At 32.6% G+C, this 21504-nt stretch overlaps 2 protein-coding genes and 1 pseudogene across 2 annotated transcripts in view; 1 reads left to right on the top strand and 2 right to left on the bottom strand.

The window, feature by feature from the left end:
• The window catches only part of LOC106470301 (proton myo-inositol cotransporter-like), a 40112-nt gene extending 31237 nt beyond the window's left edge, over positions 1-8875 (top strand). Inside the window, exons 7-9 of the mRNA XM_013930847.2 lie at positions 1762-2003; positions 3451-3603; positions 5198-8875. Of these exons, the coding sequence (XP_013786301.1) occupies positions 1762-2003; positions 3451-3603; positions 5198-5406 (604 nt within the window). The 3' untranslated portion in view covers positions 5407-8875. The remainder of the gene's footprint in view (positions 1-1761; positions 2004-3450; positions 3604-5197) is intronic.
• Positions 8755-11007, bottom strand: LOC111088518 (annotated as a pseudogene).
• Positions 11008-14991: 3984 nt separating this feature from the next.
• LOC106470300 lies at positions 14992-20565 on the bottom strand. Its single transcript, XM_013930846.2, has 5 exons — positions 20347-20565; positions 20146-20210; positions 19797-19838; positions 19086-19133; positions 14992-15883 (listed from the first exon to the last, which is right to left on the bottom strand). The coding sequence occupies exons 1-5, from the start codon at positions 20459-20461 to the stop codon at positions 15791-15793; spliced, it is 363 nt and encodes a 120-aa protein (XP_013786300.1). The 5' UTR covers positions 20462-20565; the 3' UTR covers positions 14992-15790.
• Positions 20566-21504: the final 939 nt, after the last annotated feature.

The raw sequence follows: 21504 nt of genomic DNA, 5'->3' as shown, positions 1-21504 counted from the left end.
TAATTATAATAAATGCAAGATAATGCATTTGAATTATAAGTATAATTTGGGTGGAAATAACCTTAATAGTGTTATGAAGGAAAGGGATCTTGGTGTAATAGTCGATCAGTCTCTAAAGCCATCCAAGCTATGTGCTGTTGCTAGTGGTAGGGCAAATAGGATTTTAGGTTGTATCTATAGCAATATTAAATACAAGTCTAAAGATGTTATACTTTCATTGTACAGGTCACTGGTTAGGCCACATTTGAAATATTGTGTTCAGTCTTGGGCTCCTTACCTTAGGAAGGACATTGAATTGTTGGAAAGAGTTCAGAGAAGGGTTACTAGAATGGTGCCTGGGATGGAGGGGTTGTCATACAATGAGAGGCTGAAATCTCTCAAATTGTTTTATCTTGAAAAAAGAAGAGTTGGGTTGGATCTGATTGAGGTGTTTAAGATTGTAAAGGGAAATTGATATTGTTGATGTATCATCTTTTTTTATATTTAACAATGAGAATAGTAGGACCAGGAGACATAAATATAAATTTTGGCAAGGTAGGAGTCATATTCAGCTAAGACATTTTTTATTTTTCTAAGAGGGCAGTTGGCATTTGGAATGGGTTGCCTTCAGATGTTGTAGAGGCAGTAAATTTAAGTGAGTTTAAGAAAAAGCTTGATAAGTATATGAACAAAAAGGGCTGGGTTTAAAATTTTTTAATTTTATTTTGTTTAATCATTTTAATTTAGTTTTGAGGATGGAACAGCCAAGATGGACCAATAGGTCCCATGTTGTCCCAAAATATTATGTTAAATATGCTCAACCTTTCAGTCATGGTGGAATTATAAAGTGATGGTCAATCCCACTTTTTGTTGGTAAAAGTAACCCAAAAGTTGGTAGTGGGTGGTGTGACTAGCTGCATTCCCACTAGTATATCACTTCTAAATAAGGAAGGCTTGCACATATAACCCTCAAGTAGATTTGCACATAATTCAACAAACATACTGATACTTAAAAGTCACTGATATGATCCACTTTTCCTTAATAATAATTATGGAAGCTGTTGAGCATTTATCTTGAAAGTAGAGCTTCACATATAACAAAATTTTTCAAGGTTTACTTTCCCTGTAAAATATGGAACTACAACTCCAGCTTATGTCCTGTTTGATATAAGATGCAGAGTAATCTGACTATCCTATTTATCTTTTAATGGCTACCATAACATTCCTACATTCTGACTTCTGACCAAGAATTTGATATTATACTTCAGAAGTTCAATTTCATCAATAAATAACAATACCTTTTTATTACCATCCTAGGTTTGGGGTGGGTTACAGTGATCAGTAGAGGATGTATTAGTTTGACTGTGGTTATCAAATGTTTTACATCCTCCTTTTGCTTAACCTGTGGCTGCGAGTTATTACAAAAACTATGCTATAGTCTCCTTACTGCATGTCAGTGTTTCAAATTTTTAGACTTAAAGAAATAAGCAGATGAGAATGTAAATACAGTCTTTGGATGAATATGCACCTGAGAATAGCTAATTTAATTTATAAGCTTTAATTAATCATCATTTTATTGTAGAAATAAAAAAAAACTTCTTTTAGTTTTTAGAATTACCTTTTGTTTTGAAACATTTTTGATTTGGTATAATAATTTGGATTTTTGAAATTGTAGTTCTTTTATTATTTTTTTTTGTTTTCCTCAAACATCTTTGTCATAAGGCCTAACTAGTGAAAATGTTTTTCTCCATTTATTGCTGTTTCTAATTCTATTTTTTATAGTTCATGCTCTGAATGTATAGATAGTGGTAAATGTGGCTACTGTTTCATGGACCTCTCATCAGGGCCAGCCAATGGCACATGTCTTCTGGCTGACCCAGACAAAATTAATGTGGCAGTGATGGGTTCTTGTAATTCCACAACTTTACCTGATCCTTTAACATGGGCAGTTAACTGGTGCCCTTCCAATTATACTTGGGTCATCTTTCTCAGCTTAGTGTTGTATCTCTTTTTTTTTGCTTTTGGTAAGTTGACAGTGGTGCCTTTTTATAGTTTAAAGCAATCATTAAAACAAGAAAATATTTTCTAATCATTACTAAAACTCAAAAATTGTGTAAACCTAATGAAAGATCTTATGCTGATTTTTTTTTATAGATAAACTGTGTTGCAGCAACAGTAATTCTTATAATAATATGACTTAGTAGTACCAGGTATGACTTAGTGGTTACCATGCCTGTACCATGAACCCAAGATTTCATGGTTTAATTCAATAGGAGTAGCAGTCAAATCCCATTATTTGGTCAGACTAAAGTAGCCCAATAATTGGCAGTGGGTGCAGTTGAACAGTCTAACAGCTCAAAATTAGAAACAATAGATTGCTCTTACTTAGCTTTGCTGGAATATTCTGTAAATCATGCTCATCCAAATAACTTTTATTTGGACCATTTAGGATGGATCAATCCAAACACTCAAGTTAGTAATTATATAGGATTATAGTGAACACAGTCACTTGATTTTAATTTTTTTTTCATAAAATAAATATATTAATTTCTGAAGACTCTGGGTTCTTACGTGTAGTTAGAATCTGGGCTAGCTGAGAAAATGTACTATATCCAAGCAGAGTTTCATTTGACCATAAGTTTCCTAGTCTGAACTTAATCTGATGTTATCTGCACCAGATACAGCCAGATCTTAGTCGCATACTTCTTTCATAGATTATTCTGGACACAACAACAGAAAAGTGACAGAAATTGATAGCATGATTAGACTCAAACAATAGACTACGATATTGGTATAGTACAACATGACATCTCTGCTACAGCTAAGATACACTAGTAATTTTAAGAAAACTAAGACTGGTCAGATAATACAATTATAATATATGAAAATTGAAAATATATAAATGAATAAAATAATCATAACTCACAGAAATATATAAAACAAATAAAAAGCTTGAACAAAATGATGATGTGACAATTTCTGATTTACAGACTGGAAATAATAAGTTTAGAGAACAGTAACTGATACAACTTCAGTTCGACAAGATAGTATATTGTAAAATCATCCATTTGTGTCCATGCTATGTGTAGAAGAAACCATAGAGAAAGATCCTGGCAAAAACATTGGATGAATAAATTATTGGGCTAATTTTTTTAAATCTACATTATAATTATTCAATGAAATGAGTTACCACATAGAATTGTCTATTGTTACCCATACTTGGTATTGCTTGACTCAGTTCTAAATTAGTCTTACTAGGACGTTGATTATTATCATTTTAAAAATGAATGGATTTTTTGGACTTGTAAATTTGGTGTGAAGAACCAACTTTAAAAAAAAATATATATATATATATATACAAAATACAACGATAGTGCTAGATAAATTTCCAAATTGTTTAGAACTTCAGCTTGCTGTTTTCCTCAAGCTTCTTTGTTTCAAGATATTGAGATGTAGTCTTTCACCATTCAGGTTTAGGGCCCATGCCTTGGACTATTAATGCTGAAATCTATCCACTGTGGGCTCGCAGTACTTGCTACTCAACTACTACCTCTGTGAACTGGTTTTTCAACATGCTTATATCCATGTCATTCCTCACTTTTACTCAGGCCTTAACCAGATATGGTTTGTATATCTGTAATTTTATTTTGGACATAAATTACTCCTTTGAAAGTTTTGATTAAATAAACTTTTGAGGTAACAGACGAAAGCTGGTCAAGCTTACATGTTAAAATTGTAATTCTTCACTTTATGAACAGCATTTTAGTATACTTATGGTAAAGATGAGATTATTTTACCAATATATTATTCTTTTACTTTATTAACACTATTCAGACCAGTGTGAACTTTTCAGGTGTCAAGTACACACCCATATAAATTTCAAAATTTAAGTGAAAATAATAGTTTTTAACTCATGTGATTTTACTTCTCTTTTTCTGATTTTCTTAGTAAAGCCTTTCATTCCCTCCCTATTATGACTTCACAACATATGATGTGAATAACTATTAATGAATCTCTGTCTTGAAAATCACCACAGGCAAATTTTAAAAGTCAATGTGTAGAATATAAACTATTTACATCAGTGTACATAGAATAAAGAGGTATGAGAAAGAGTTTATAGTTTTGTGGTAAAGTGACAAGAAGGAAGTTTAATTACAAGACTCAGAAACAAACCACAGATCTGGGAATTTTTTGGTTTTTAAATGTTCTTTTAGTTCCTAAAAATGTTTTCATATTAAATTTGCTTGTATATTTAACAAGACATCAGGTAAGCCTAATTAGGTTTAGAGAATATGGTAGGTCACAGTAAAATATTCCATTGACTCAAATCCTTATTTATTTAACAATATTGTTAAATTTATCATATTCAAACAATGCAAACAAATTTATTTCCACCAAGAATGTTATTACGCATAAATTTTTGTCAGTATGTGTGTTGTTTCTATGATTTATAGCCAGAAGTGGTGACTCCTACAATCAGCAAAATAAAGTATCAAAAGAAATATTTTAATGAATATCCATCAAGTTGAAATTAATTGGATATATAAAATGAAAATTTCTAATCAACATTTAAAAGGATTTAAATTATAAAACACAAAAAGAAGTATTTTTATTAATGCCTTTTTCAAAAAATTGTCTCACAACAAAGTTGTAGAAATTTCACTGTATAAAAATGACCTTGAAACTAAATCAAATTATATGCATGTTTTTATAGCTGAAACTAGATAATGATTAATAAGTAGAGTCTAATTTTCACCCAGTTTGGCTAAGTATTTCTGTTGTAAGAAGTAAAAAACAAGGATATCAGTGACACCTCTCCAGTCTAGAAAAAGTTTAAATATTAAGTTTTTATTTTCTCTTTGACACTTAACCTTACATAAATTTTGGTTTTGTATGTTTGATAATATAGTTGGGTTGGTTAAACAATTTTTTTGATACATTTAATGTGTAAATCTTGCAAGAATTGGTTTATTCTTTTATATTATTTAATTTAGTTTTACAAGAAGTTTAATTTTTAATAAATTTCTTGAAATAAATTTTGCAAAAGTTTGCCAGTTTATATTCAAAATAGCCCTTTAATTATGCAAGGTGTTTGGTTTATTGTGTTTGATCTTGAACTTTAGCTAAAATGTGTTTCTACAATAGTTAAATTTTCTAAGTTGGCGCTGTTATTGAAGCTTCATGATTTTAAAGAATTGTATTTTTGTATTTCATTTAGGGACATTTTGGATGTATGCTATCTTTGCCTTTATTGGATGGATCTACTTCATGCTAGTTCTCCCAGAAACCAAAGGCAGAAATCTTGAGGAAGTAGAATCACTTTTTATATCACCCTGGAAACGTAAAAAAGTCTCAAACCAGAACAGAGGTGTAACGTATGCTAGGATTCATGGTTTTTATCATTCTTCTAGTTCTGAAGGTGATTAAATTTTTTGAAAATTAGAATGAAAAAAGATCATATTACTAAAAAGTTAGTCTTCTTTAAAAGTATCTGTAAATGAGTGAAATTTATGTTTTATTGACTTAGTTATAAAAAATTATATTTTTGAATCAGATTGCTACATTGTTGTGTATATGTGTATATATATTAAGGAGCCTTGTTGTTTAACCCTGTGAATATTTTTTAGGTGTTGAGTGTACACCTGCATATAAATTTTCAAAATTGAAGTAAGAATAATAATTCTAACTCTTATTTCATAAATGTGTAACTCAAAACTTTTTAAGAGTTAAAATGTAATTTCACCTCTTCATGTAGAAATACTACTTTTCTCATGGATTTGCATATGAGATTTACATGCTACTGGCCTTGAGGTAGCTCCCACCTAAATCCTCATGTTTAGCCCTCCACAAATGAGGAGGGGGGGGACTCAACTTCCATGTGCAATAACTTCCATTTTGCAATTGCACTCGTGATAATTTAATATTTTGTTGGCATTGCATTGAACAGGCATGCTCAAATTTCTTGTCTGAATTCAATTTAGTGAAATTTTCATTTAACAAAACTTTGATTTTTACTTTATATAGTTTTTTTAAAAGCTTTAATTTTTATCATGAATTCTCAAGTGACAGTCCTGGGTGAGTGACAATATTAGATACACACACAGTCCTTATTTCTATTATGGCTTCTGGAAGTTCATTAACTGTTGTGGACACTGCACCCTTTGTTCAATGTCTTGTGGACTACCACACGCTTACTAGGCCTCCTACTCCCGTCCTTTCAATCGACATTTTTTTTACTTGGTCATGAATGGCCTATTAGGTTATGTATTTAACCTGATTCTGATATGATACCTTACCAGGCTTTTCCATTTTTGACATATATGGACACCATTAACAACAGATCTATGGGTCTTACAGGTGCTTTTAGAAGGTCTGGCTCTTTACTTCCATTCCCTTCCTCGATTGTCTTCTCATCCTATTGCCTTCCCCCAGTGTCTACAGGAGGCAGTTCAAGAGTTACTTCAGAAAGAGGCCATATAACGTGGGGAACATTCTCAGCTGTGGTTTTGCTCCAGTTTGTTTGTTGTAACCAATTGGTGACTGGTTATAGATTTCCTGGATGTTCCCAATTTCACAATGGAGTCTTACTTAACCCTTCAGTGGGATTTCACTCCCAGGTTGTGGACGACAAAGGACAATGTGTCAGATGCTTATCTACACATTCTCTTCTCTCAGGCATCCCAGCATTTCTTCCATTTTGGTTATCAGGGGCATGTTTATCAGTTTCAGGCTCTACCATTTGGCCTGGCTTTGGCTACTTATGCCTTCTGCTGAGTAGTAAGGACTGCTTCATGCCAGAGGCCTTCGTTTCCACCATTACATGGATGATTGGCTACTTTTAGCTTCCTTTCAAGTTGTATTTGCTGTTCATACTCAGTTTTTCTTTCAGAAATTGCCAGTCGTTTCTCACACCCACGCAATATTTGATTCATCTGGGTTACTTTTCAATTCCCTCATCAGCTGGGCCCAGTCTTCTCCCCTTTGTTTATAAGATATGAAACGTCTCATTCAAAGTCTTTCGGCCTCTTCCTCTTCTACTGCATGATAGACCCTATCTCTTTTGGGTACATGGGCTCCTCTCAAAGCCCTCATTCTCCTTGGTTGTGCCCACATGCATCACCTTCAGTGGATATTACTCGACCAATGGAGTCTCATTCAGGATCCCTTAGTTGCTCAGTTTCCTCAATTGTCGGCTATTGAACTGCATTATCTTGCATGTTTAGATTTACTAAACTTGTCTCTGCCTTCCAAACTTCTGTGCTGTCTTTGGTTATTTCGTTCATTTTCCCTTTCCCATCCTCATCACCCTATCTCTCTCTCTCTTGGATTGGAATCTCAGCATTATCCTTCATGCTTTCACTTGTACTCTGTTTGAACTTTTGTCTTTGTGTTCCCTGTATCACCTTTCCTTCAAATCCCTATCACTCATGTTATTGGCTTGTGGCTGGTGGCAAACTGAGATCTTTGCATTTGATATTTGCCATGTGCTGTTCTACAGTTCCTATGTTCTCCCCTTCCCTGACCGCTCATTTTTGCCTAAGAATTCTGCTGCTAGGGAGTGTAATTCCAATTTTTCTCCCATTTCACACATTCAGGGGTCACAGTGGCCATCATAAAAAATATAGGAGGTTTTTTTTTAAATTAGGAGAAATTTAGGAGTTTTTTCTCAAATGTATAGGAAATTACAGGGAAAAAACATAAATTTGAAAATAAAATATATTCCTACCTGATTAGCACCACCCATGTGACCCGTTTAACTTACCACTCTTGAGATGATAATGGCGAATCATGGTTCACACCTTAAAAAATAAAAAGCATTTATTATTCATACCATCACAGAACATTGGTTGTTCACTGATACATGTATCACATGATAATAATTCTGTGACTAGTTCTTGTCACAATTAATATTGTAATGTTAATTTTGCAAATAAAGAACAAGTTACAATATCATCAAATGCATCATATAAAAATAAAAATGACTAGAACATACCCTGTTCATAATAATAATTCTATGACTAGTAGTAGTTCTTGTCACAGTTTATATCATAATAATTATTTTGCAAATAAAAGAACAAGTTACAATATCAAAAATCAACAGATGCATTGTAGAAAAATAAAAATGACTAGAACATACCATGTTCAATGAAATTATATTCTACACTATTCATTTCTGTATACTGGCGTAGTCAATGTAACAAAATTATTAATGTAGTGTAAAAACAAAAATAAATCCCATGTACAAGTGCATGACAACAAAAATTACTAGAACATAGCTTGATCAGGAACTACTGATGACAGAATTGCAACTTAAATACATATTAACCTGAGTAAGGCAGTGTTGCACCTCAATATTTGACTATCTAAAATTAGTACTAAACTGGAAGTTTAGGAATCAGTCAGTTTAGTATCTGTAGCTGGTGTCTGGTATACTCTTAGTTTTTTGCTGTTTTTGTGTCTTTTGTTATTTTTCCATTAGCTTTCTCTTTTGTCCACACAATTGTATCTGTTCTTTGCTAACTCCTCCAGTATCAGATTGGCAGCAGCCATTTTGGTCTTTGCTGTCAATCATTGCTTGTGCAATGGAAAGTTGTGTCTTTAACAGCTTTAGCCAGCTTTTCACTTGATTCTGCAAACATATTTTCAGCCACAGTAAGTGATTGCAAACATTCCCTTTCTCTGTCTCGTATTAATTCTTCCTTCATCTTAAGATCTTCCTTCTCTTGTGATATCTTTCTATGCCTACTAGCCTCTTCTTCTGTCTCTGCCTTCTTCTTTTCAGCTTCTTTTTGCCTCTTAACCTTCTCCTCTCCCTCTGTTCATTGAGTCTGCATTGATAACTTTCATGTGCTTGATGTTTTGCTGTGATCATACGTCTGGTTATTGGTAGCTCATGAGCTTTAAGATTCTTGTTTCAGAGAGTGTCTTTAATTGTTCTCAAACCAATGATAGAATTAATACTTAGTGCAGTTCTGTCTTTTGTTAATGTCTGCTTGCTAGCAGAAAAGCCATGCTCCAGATCTGTTTTTAACCAGCTTGGGAAGGATGGAAAACATAGCATTACTACTTGAGGATTTCATTGCTAATACATTTTGCTAGTAATAGTCGACATGAATTGGCTGAATGATGCAATTCCATGCAGTTTGAAACTAGTCCTTGGCTACATCTTCCATCTGGTACAGCTTCCATTCATTATCACTCATGACATGAACAATTTTCCTTGCTATCCTTCTAACTGCATTCACAGTTGAGTGTTCTTTTTGCATTGTAGGGTGCAGGCAGCTGAGATCCATCAAAAGGGTGTTGTCAAGTGGCAGTTTTTCATAAGATACTGTGTTACAGTCACATAGAACTTCCTCATGTCTTTGATGGGAACCTTTCTCTGGTCAGGGGGTAGCTTAGCAAGCTGCTTTCTGGTTGGATCTCCAATCTCAATACTGGAGTCTCATAGCTGATTTTCAATGTTCACAACATCAACTGTTCCCAGCTGTTCACCCTCTTTTTTTCCCACTACTGAGGTTTTCGGGAATCTTAACGTGGTTTGTCTTACAAGTTCTGACAGTCTGTGATAGAGAATCTGGATAAGGGGTCCCTCTGTTTGAAAGAACTTCAGAAAGCCTTGAAACAAAAGTCAACAGACTGAAGGAAGCACATCTTAATGAGAATGTCTTTTGCTTGAAGTTTCTTTCGGTTACCAATGTACCTGGAACTTGTCTCAACCTTGCGGTCCTCCTTTGACAGTTCCAGAAAATATCTGCAGAGTCCTGAAAATTGTTTAATCAGTCTTTCAACTACTGGTAGTAGGCTTAGCCATCAGCACTCAACATGCCGAAGAAATGCATGCTCTTGGAGGTCAAGACATTCTTGGATGACTTTGTAACTTTCTCTTCTGGCCCCAGACTTGAACCAATGGAATATATCAATAGCCAAATCCTCAACATCACTTCCATACACTTCAGTCCCCTTTCCAAAGCTGTTGTGAATCACAAGTAAGTTGCAAGTGCCAATGTCTACAAGATCTGGTCTGCTTGCTCATACGAGTTTTTCATTGATAGTTCTCCAAACTGCTTTGGTTACATTGGGACCATCACTAGATATTGCAACACATTTTTCAAGTGGTAGACTGGCATCTTCCAAAGTTGATGTTATTGATTTTGAGATAGTTTCTGCATATGCATGTCCTAACATTAAGCTTTTGAGGTACCCTATGTGAATATCCAGTTGATTTTTTATCTGTGCATTTGGAGTTTCATCAAAAGTAATAGTAAATTCTGTTTCACATCATCGATAAGTTCAGAAATGAGGGCCAAGTCCATCTGACACAATATAAGACACCTTCCTACCAGCCAGAGTCATATCATTTATGATAGGACTTTCAAACATGTCCTTGAAGGTGTCTACAACATCACATGAAGCATAGCTAAAATCAGACTGCACAACTTTCAGCACCCATCGACTGTCTTTTGAACAAGAAATCAACTACTCATCTAATGTGTACTTTTGAAAATTCATTCCAGTAGGTGTGAACAATTAGCTATGATCATCTCAAGACAGATGGCAACATGGGAAATACTGATTATGGAAAACCTACAATTAACAAAAGAACAGCAGACACAGAAATTTTGTTCATTTCTGGAAAAATATAGGAAATATAGGAAGATTTGTCTAAATATAGGAATATTAAAAAATTATAGGAACACTGTGAGCCCTGAGCATTTATGTCCATTCTGATCCTGTCCAGTCTAAGTCTTCCGATGGTATCTTACTCGCACTGCTTCTTTCCATGGTTCCTGTAACCATTTGTTTATTCCATGGAATCCTTTCATGTCCTGGAACTTCTCTTCCATTACCCTCACAGATTAGATATGCCAGTTAATTAAGCTGGTGTATTCTTCCCTTTTGCCTGAGGTGTGTAGCCTTTTTACGGTATCTTCTTATCAAATCAGTCACCTCACCATGTCCCTGGTTGCCAATTTCTGTCTTCTTTGGAAGGTCATCATCAGGGTAGGCATGTGTACCACACCTCATGCATTTGTTTCACATTACTTACATCATGTGTCCCTTTGTTGCTCAGTGGGTTTTCGTTTACCTCCTGTCACCATCTTACACACTGCAGTGTCATTATGACTTAAGAGTACTATGTTTTCATAATTCTTTATTTACAGTGGCTATTTTGATAATGTATTGTGGAACCTCCTCTGTGGCAAGTGATGCTTGACTGGGTATACTTTTTTGTGTGGAAAATTTGCACTGTCCATCCTGTGACCATGCTTGAATTCAATTACATTGTAGCTCTTCTGGCCATATTCTCATTGTGTTCGCATTTTACTTGTCTTTTACTAGAAGAATTGAGAACAATTACAAATCTGGAAATTGTACTTATAATTTCTTTAGACATTCTTTTTAACCCTGAAAATGCTTTTTTATTATTAATATGTTTGTGAAAGCTATATAAATGTTCTTCCATGACAAAATGTGAGGTATACTTTCATTTAGTGAGTGCAAAAGACAAAGACAAGTTATTCTAATGATTCAAATCCTTATTTATTAAAGAGTATTAAGTTTACTGTATTCAAACAACAAATATAAAAGAACTTATTATTTATTGAAAAGGAATTATATTTATTTTATATAAATTAATCTTGACCAAGAATACTGTTTGCTAAAATCATGATACCTATCCTGACAAAGATAATATTGATACTATTTTGAAAGGTCAGGTGTTAGACTGCTGATAAATCTCTGACAATTTTGCTTTTTTTTATGATTATACCCATAAGGTGTCTGATTACTGCAATCAGTAAGTCCCTCGATGGGTCAGCAGTAAGTTTACAGATTTAAGCTTAAGCATTAAAATCCAAGATTTGATTTCACAAGTTTGATAGACAGATCACATATTGTGTGGTTTTGTGCTAAAACAAAGCAATCAGTAAAATAAAGTATCAAAGAAATGTGTTAATTATCATCACTCAAATTGAAATTAACCAGATATATAAAATGGAACTAATTGAAGTAATTTTAATGTGTTTGTTTTTGTTTTCAAAAAGTTTCACAACAAAATTTTGGAAGTTTTACAACTGAAAGAATAATATAAAAAATAAATAAAATTATATGAATTTAAGTCACCACTACATACTGTTTAAGTTTGTACTACATTTTCTGCTATTTAGTTAAAAGTATTATTAATGTGAGAAGTGAAAACGTCAAGGTATATCAGTGATGCCTGTCTAGTCCAGAAAGGGTTAAGACTCATAATGATCATTCAGCTGCCAAACAAGAGGACTAAAAGATCAAAGTAAAAAAAAATTAATATAGTGAATATCCATATAAGTTATTTAATCATGAATTGTAAAGTTTCTACAGTTGTATGTGAATACAAATAATATGGTGAATATCCATATTATTTATGTAGTCATGCTTTAACTTTGTAAAATCAGTTTCTACAATTGAATGTGATTTAATTGTAATGACATTTAGCTTAATAGATAGCTTGTATAAATCTCATCAACTAGTATCTCATATAACTTAAAGTATGTTCCATTTTAGAAAGAAAAAAATGATTTCCAAGTTTCCAAAATGTTACTAATAATTATTTTTATGTGTTGGTGCAAATAATCTTTTCCTTTGTTTTCATAAATAAAGTTTGATAATGTGTGAAAACATTTGTCAGTTTTAATGTGATGATCTAGGTCAACTTGCCATTTTAGATGCTTTATTAATTCAAGTATAGATTGTAGAATATCTCAAATGACAAGACTGTGAAGATTTGAAGTAGCATTTTCTGATATTAAGTGGGTATCTAAAGATCATGATGCTAATTCTTTTTTTTTTAACACACAACATTTCCTAAAATACTATATAGTAATAAGTGTCAGCAAGAAGGTGTATATAACATTTATAAAATGTAATGCCAGTATGGTGTATTATATTATGTTAACATACAAGTTAACAAACTATTTTTCTACTATTCACTACTGATCGGTGCCATATTTTACATAATATCAAATAATTTTGTTTTACCTGCTATAACACTGTAAAGAACTGGCCTAAACTGTTCACTTTTGATATAAACTACATGGGGGACACTAGCAATAATTTAAGAGTAATTAATTGAAATGTTAATAGGGTTTTTGTTTATATTTTTTATGACTTTTATGTTATTAAGGACCATGTAACCAACAAAGTCATGGACCATAAGCATTAGATATTTTAGAAAAACAGCTTAACCTTTACATAATGTTTAATCTTTCCAAGTTCAACATCCTGATTCAAGTCATTGTAAATAGGGAAGAAACCACCAGAGAAAAAAAAAAATCTATTTGCAGACTTAGTAGATTGGGAGTAGTTATATAAATGTAATGTTAAAAATGCTTTTTTCGAGTTAGCAAGATAGTGATCGTTTAAACTAAGATTTTGCTTAGGACAAGGATAATAGAGAAAAGATGTGGATTTATGAAATAGTAATAAAAGTAGGAAAACTACTGACATCTATCAAAACCTTATTAGTTCCTGCTAGATCAGGATTAGCCAACTTTATTCTTTTTTACAGAGGTTAAATGAATGTTATATTTTAATAGCATTTTTTGTATCAAAAGATATTTATAACAATAATAACTTACGGCAGGTGTATTTTGTGAAGAACTACTGATTGTAAGCACATTTGTATACCATTATCAGACTCTTAGTGTTGAGAGACTTGAGTATTAAACATAATAGTTCTAAATAGTATCCTCTTATTAAATTTTTATTTAATTCAAGGGAAAGGTAAAACTTCAATAATTTCAATTGAGGTTAATATAGGGTAAATGTTTTTTACATTGATGTTAATATTTGGTGAAGGTGATTTTCATTTTGTAACATGTGTCTTCAAGAAGAAAGGGAAATACAATGTATGTTAAATAATTATTGGTAAATTTACATTACCTAGTTTCATAAATCATACTAATAAAAACTCAAGCCCAACTTAAAATATTTTTGTAATGTGAAATTATGATATAAGAGATTACTATTTCTCTACATGTAAATTATTATTAATGGTCATTACATAACTATCTTTGGGTAATAAGTTAGAATATGTGAAAAATAATAGTTGGCTTTCTGGATTCTTTCAAACATTAATAACTTATTATTAAGTGGTTCAGAAGCAGTTTTTATTGAAATTTGTTATGGTAAGTCATGTGACAATTTATTTAATGGAATTTATTTAAAGCTTGAGAACTTCGGAAGTAAGCTAGAATCCAAACTAAAATTTAATTGTTCCTGTGACTGGGAGACAACAGTTACCTCTCAATAGAAAGCAGTTTAGGGTAGATTGTTTATTGTAGTTGATTTAATCTGTGTATGTATTGGTTAGTTTTTCAAGTAGTATTTTTACTCGGAGCAAAATATTATGAGGGAAAATTACAATAAAAGAAAAATTTTACAACAAAAAAGAGTATCAGTCAAAATTCTTGGATGTTCTGGAAAATCCACGTGATTATTTCATTATGATTGCTTGTATAAAAACAGACTGAACTGAACTTGAAGAGCAACTATTTGTTGTTCCTTCAATCACTTGCTAGCACTCTCATAGTAGATGAAAATAAAAAAACACATAGGATAAAAAAAAATCAGTATTCTCATATTTATACACTGACTGTTGTGGCGTATAGGAAGTTCTTTAAATCTGTAACTTCCTGGCAGTACTGACCAGCTATATTTGTGATGTTTATTATAATCATTGTGTATCTGTGCATATAAACTGAAAATATATTATGTATGTTCAGTATAATTATTGTATAAAGCAGTTGCTAGGGTAGCTTTTCACAATTAAAATTTGGTCAGAAGAAAGAAAGTACTTAACATCAGACTGCTTTTTGAATTAGTTCTGATGAGAGTTTGGGGAAATTATGGAAAATATAGTTTGATAAATAAAATCATAAATACAAAAAAAGATTTACTGATGGCTACTGCTACTGTCAGAACACTACTATCGGATTCATTGATCTACTTAGCAACAAGTGCTATTGAAAACACAATTAAACATTTTATTATAGCTTATTTCATGCTTGTAACTACAGCTTATCAAGAATGGGGATTACGTTTAGGATACATAGATAAAAGTTAAATGGATCACCCAAAAATTAAAAGATATTACACAAAAAATGGATTACCTGCAGAATATATAAACTGCTATGTTATTGGAGTATAATATTTTCACTGTAGGGTTAGATGGAATGTATAGGCTCTATTTAATGTATCTCAAACCAAATTCATTACTTTCCTCCCTTTCTTTAAAGTCTCTTTTCATTATCATTAAAGTTATAGATAGCATTTACAGAACAACTATGATAAAAATTGATATCTATTTTGTTGCACCTTGTAACTCTAAAAGATGTCGACTTCATTTCAGTAATTAATGATAAAAACTTTGTGGGCATGTTTCTTGAGTACTACAGTAAATATTCCTTGCCTAAAGAGTAGCTGGGAAAACAGAATATATAAGAAATTGCTTTATATGGAAAATAAGTTTTGATGCCAATAAAATTGTGTTTAGATTTTGCCTCAAAAGTAACAGAAATATATTCTCTAAAGAACTAGCATGTTGAGTGTGATATTTATTTACTTTGGAAGATTTGTGTGGTGCAGGTATAAATATATCTATAGACATAATCCAAATAAATGCAAAAGGTTTGCTTTATTACATATATTTCTTGATAGCTAGAACTGGTTATACATTAGTGGATCCATTGGAAAATAAGAAAACAGTAAAACCTTTAATGAATAGAGGAAAGTGTGTCTGTTATATAGTGCCAGTGTAACTGTAGTCCTGTCACTGTTGAGCTCTGCCAGGATTGGTTAAGTTTGCCATGCCAGAGGATAAGACCACTCCAGGAGCATATCTTCTTATTGCATTTCTGATACACTGTGAAATAAATATCAAACACTACTTTTTGTGACACATTAAACCAGAAATTAGACTGTTATGACAAACTTTCTATCTATTGTCTTCCATGATTTATTTTACTTCTAGATGGCTTCATTATAAAAAAAAAAATGAAAAACTATCATAATTAGTTCCCACTTTAGGAGAGTTCTAGACATGGTCCACAATAAGACCCAAAGCAAGAGCAATCCTTAAGAATATCAGTAATGAATTGTTCCTATCTTGGTCTTATCTGTACAGTGGGTTGAATATATTAAAGTGATTTTCAATATGCAATTCAACAACTTGTGTGAAAACCACAGGTGATATAAAGTCAAAATGGAAAATAATGTATCAGAATTACATTAGTACATTGTTTTTGCATTTCTTCGGTAGTATGATGCCGCTGAAAATTGATTGCTAATGTAACAGCCTTTTCTGATACAAAGTATTGCTACACTCTGATCATAAATATTCAGAATTCCTGAGATGAGGGTATCCCTTTGTGCTAAATAGCATTAAAACAAAGGAATATGAATCAACTGTAGCCCATGAGCATCCAGAAAAAGACCTGCAACAAGTCATGCCCAGTCTTGGTAAGCAAAGTGCTTCATCTTGTAACAAGTGAGAATCCAAAAACATAAAGGTAGTGGCAAAAGCAATTCACGTGCCCCCATGGCAACAGTATGCAACATAATAAAGAAGGATCTCCATATGGAAAGGTGACAGAAGTCACATGTACACAAGCTGCTTCCTCGATGTATCTGTTCAACTGTCACATACCTCAAGCTGCTATAGAATAAAATAAGTATTCATGCTATTCAATATCAAAACATGGCAGGTAAGTTGCTAGTTGGAGCACCTATGGATTTCTGTGAAATCAAACTGTTGAAACAGGCAGTGGGAAAGTGTTTTCTGTAGACTGGATGGCTGATGTAAGGTGATCATATGCCCTGGTTTTGCCAAGACAGGCCCATTTTTTGGTAGTTTGTCCCAGTGTCCTGAGAAAAGTTCTTGGGATACACAAAACGTCCTGGTTTTATGATAAAGACATCAAACTGTCAGTTACATCAAATCACAACTGTAATAGGTCTGCTTGACTTGCTCATTGTTGTAGCACATGCTCTCCTGCCAACAAATTCTCCCAAAAGTTATGTGTGTGTATGTGGTGGGAAACCCAGGTCTGTGCAGGTATGAATTGGAGATAGTTAAAGCAGTGTTCATTGTCAAAACGTACTTTACACAGTTATGTACTAAATGTTATGAATATTTAATGAAAATCAGAACTTCTATGTTCCATTCATTCTTCACAGAAGTATGTCTTAAAATGCTTCAAAGTAATGCTAAAACCTAAAAATGAGTATGTTTGATAATATTCTGTAGTCTTAAATAAATCCAGCTGTGAAGTAGCCTATTCTAAGATAAATTGGTAAAGATTTCTTGGATGTATTAGTTGACTATTTTTGCTCATTTGTTTTGTGTTTATCACCAAAAAAGGTAGTTGAAATTATTTGAAGAACAATGCTAATGTTAATATATTTGCAAATATTGTGGAACAGTTCAGTAAATTTATAGTAAAATCAAATTATTTCAGATATTTATTAACTATTTTGAAATTGGGGGCAAGGGCTGGATTGTCCTAGTTTTTCGGCTTGGAAATATTGTCACCCTAGGCTAATGGAAAGTAAGTTGGTAGGGAGGGGGGGTCTTTTAGACATGACAACTTTACAGTGAAGCCTTTTGCAATACAAAATGTGCTGCAGGGCTATTTTCAAGATGCACATCTATGAGATAGAGCATGATTGAATGTGGTGACCTGAACTGTAAGGATGCGATGAGGCTCCAACATTATTTTTGTTATAATGTAGTTAATCTCTGTAGAGTTCAAAACATGGTCCACTGCTAAACCAAGGCTGGAGTTGTTCTTAAAAATATCAATCGTGGATTGTTCTTATCATTGCCCTCCACAAGAACTATTGTTCTTACCATCGTCTGATCAATAGTGCTCAAAACATGGTCCCCCACAAGAATTATGGCAGGAACAGTCTTAAAGAATGTAAGTTACGAATTTTTTTTTACCATGGTCCTAACTGCATGAATTCACGAAAAGAATCAAGGCATGAGGAGCATTAACAATATTAAACTATATATAACTTTCAGTCAAATTCTACTGTACTTTTTTTGTGATACATCTACCTTCACTAAATTTTGCTTCAAGGTTTTCTCAGAAGTACTTTTTTACAGTACGGAGAATGAACTTGAAAATTTATTTAAAAGCACAAGTTTTGGAAATTACGAACTTAACATATTGTGATAATATCGATACTAGAAAAATCTGGTACTTTAGATTTTACTTAAAATTTAGCTTATGGTTCGAGGTTTTTTGTGGCTTAATTGGCATTAGGTCTAAGAAATACAAGTGTGAGATTAATTTAATCCAAATATCTATCTTACTGACACGATTTGTTTGTTTTGTTGCATTACGCGCAAAGTTACTCGAAGGCTAACCGTCCCTAATTTTGAAATTGTTAGAAATTCATTTACAGTAGTGACATAAATTGTATTAACTCCTTCTCACAAATGCGTTATTTTTGTACAAAATGGACATTCTAAACTTTTAAGTTAGTTTTTGCGTTTGTTACTGAATCGATTACACAGGCTGCTATGGTTTTATTGTTTTGAAATTTTTACATGTTCTACAGTAATTTCTGTACGCTGAATCCGAAAATGATATCCATTTTTCTCCATCACGTACAGACTTTCACAAAACGTCATAACGCAATACATAAAATAAATACCACAACACGTAGTTTTGAGACTAAAAGACGTAGATTTCACACAAAAAAAAAATGAGGATGCATATTCGTTTGACATCAATGTTCTTCCCTTTTCTTCAGTTTGTTTGTATTTTTGTTAACAAATATAATAATAAAAATGTTCATTGTGGTAAACGAAATAATAATTTGATCCAAATAAGTGTTGTTTATCTTCCTGATTTGTAAAAAATCTTTACTTGATAGAAAAAAGGTGAATATTATTTTTTAAACCTGCGTAGCTGAATTATGTAAAATCCGTTATTAAAACCAAAACAACTTTTATGAAGTTTAAATTCGCAGGCCTGTGTTATCTGTAACCATACAGAGCGATAAACATTCATTATCGGGAAATCTTAAAAACAAGCAGACAAATAGTAGTTACTTACCTGACAAAGGATGGATAAGTATTGATATTTTCTCGTTTCTCTCGAGCTCTGTAAGTAATTATATTCAATTCTTTAATTTCAACTCTTAATAACCAGTGCTAAGTGAAGTGTGTTAAACGTTGTTAACAGTATGGAGATGGATGACATTAAATATTTGGAAATTATATTATGTTCATAAAACTGCGTCTAGAAACTCTAGAGATGAAGGTTTATAACTAAATATTACAATTTCTTTGCATTTGTTCTAAATAAAGGCAACGGCCAATGGAACCACCTGTATATATATGTATATAGCCTGCGTAAGTTTTGGCAAAACAATGCCCAGGTTACGCAGTTACTTGGCTCTTATGCGTTAAGTTTTCCACTTGTTGGCTATAATTATGACAATTATGTATATCTTGGTGATTGATAAGTAAGTAAATAAACTGACATTTGCCTTACGCGATCTAACAAATACTTTTTTAAAATTGTAAATATCAATGAATCTCCTCCCTGACTTTACTTTAAGCATGATAATTATTTTGGCTAAATGGAACTAAATTTTCTATGTAACTGATCGAAGTTGAATATTGTCATTGTATGGAAAATTTATCTCTCTATCTGATGCAATTACTAAAATCAGGTGTGTTGTAAATAGTATCAAAAGTATAACTTGAACAAAACAATTTATATTTACTTCAGCAACAATCAATAGAGAAAAACGCTACTTACATACATATAGCGTTGATAAGACCTCAGAAATGAACACCAGCACTAGCAATGAGGAAACAAAAGTTACTTAAACACTTGGCCAAATCCTATAGCTAATTTTTTAGTGATTTTTTTTTCATTATAATTTTATTATAAATTGAAAAATGCTGTATAAAAATGTGTTGAACGTTGGCAATACCGTAACAAAACGTGCTATGAAGACCAAAATTCGTATGATGCTTGTTATTTTTACTCTAGTAATTTTCTTTTAACTTTGATGGACCATAAAACACTGCATTCAAGAAATCTGAAATTGGGAATCAGAATATTTAATGAACACTATATTCAACATATTTAAAGGAAAACTTACACGACGAATCGCCCTTCCTTCTCGGGTTCGTTCCAAGAAACAGTCATCACAATAATAATAGTAAACTGGAAAGAAAGATAATTAAATTTTTCAGGAAAAAATTTCCAAGACACTTGTTAGAGATTTTAAAAAAGGCAAATAATTCATGTAGAGAATTTCAGTAATCTAAGTTTATATCGCATTATTATATTTATGACTTACTCGGCCGAATAGGCACACGTTTCGACAGGGATACGTTTGCAATCAGGTCATCATCTTGTGCAAATGTTGAAATAAAAACAACGATGATCCACAAAGAAAAACTAACTGTTCTCATTTTCGGAAAGTCAGTTTTGACTTGTGTGAAGACCGTGATCTGTGTAAAAAGTCTTGTACGTGATCTTATATTTTTTATCTTGGATATTCTTTAAAATCTTCTTGACAAGTTATATATCTTTACTCCTCAAGTTTGACTATTTATATAAAATATTACGGAAATATCAGTGACATGTTAGGTAACGACATGGTACGTCACAAATACAAGATTTTCCCCGATGGAAATAGCACTATTTTTGTTGTTGTTTCTTATCAAAACATATTCATTCGCCCTTCTTTCATGTGTGTATATATATTTTTTACATAATGATAAATCTTTATTCAGTGTTGAATGATGAAGTAAATACCCTGCACTGTATTATGTTTAGTACAACGTTGTATGCAGCCTTCTTTGCTATTGCTTCGAACGCCACATTTAATATTCATACATACCGCAAAAATAATCAAGTAAAATATATTTCTTTTGTGAGTAAAATATCAATGTAGCTTAAAGAATGTTATGATTTATAAGCGGAAAAGCTCACATTTCCTGTCTAATTCACATATCTTTCACACGAGTTAGGTTTATCTAATGGCTTCCTGTTATTCTCATCCACATAGAAAACATAATATTAGATTTCCATTGGGAAGTACCAGGTATTTTGTCACGGTGTTTATGATAATGTTCTGTGATTCCTCAGTTCTTTATCCGCGCTTTTTGTTGTCCTTGAGTTTGCTAAAAAAATACCATTTGTGGAATAGAATTCAGTGAGGCACTATGTTGTGCGGTGGCGTAGCAAGAGGGGGCAGTAGCCCCCCAGCGCAGGTGTGAAGGGGCGCAAAATTTCCTCTGGCCTATAATGCCTATTGATTAATAATTATGCCCCCCCCCTAGGATATAGCGCAACTGCCCTACGGTAAGTAAATATGACACAGTGTTACGTTATTTGTGTGTATTAGCTTGCAGTTTTAATTTTTAAAAGCCGCCCACTGAAATACAGTGAGACCGAATTGACGAACAGAAGTAAACTACACTATTCCATCATTCACCTGTAGATCAAATAC

Source organism: Limulus polyphemus, unplaced genomic scaffold (assembly GCF_000517525.1).
Source record: "Limulus polyphemus unplaced genomic scaffold, Limulus_polyphemus-2.1.2 Scaffold3930, whole genome shotgun sequence".
NCBI lineage: Eukaryota > Metazoa > Arthropoda > Merostomata > Xiphosura > Limulidae > Limulus > Limulus polyphemus.
Note: the sequence above shows the minus strand (reverse complement) of the source record. Positions and strands in the feature narration are given on the sequence as shown.

Coding starts and splice junctions, on each gene's coding strand:
- LOC106470300 (XM_013930846.2), bottom strand. CDS start 20,461: ATGAGAACAGTTAGTTTTTCTTTGTGGATCATCGTTGTTTTTATTTCA. Junction 19,134..19,796: donor CTTATCAACGCTATATGTAT/GTAAGTAGCGTT, acceptor AATTACTTACAG/AGCTCGAGAGAAACGAGAAA. Junction 15,884..19,085: donor ACTTATCCATCCTTTGTCAG/GTAAGTAACTAC, acceptor TTTATTTCACAG/TGTATCAGAAATGCAATAAG.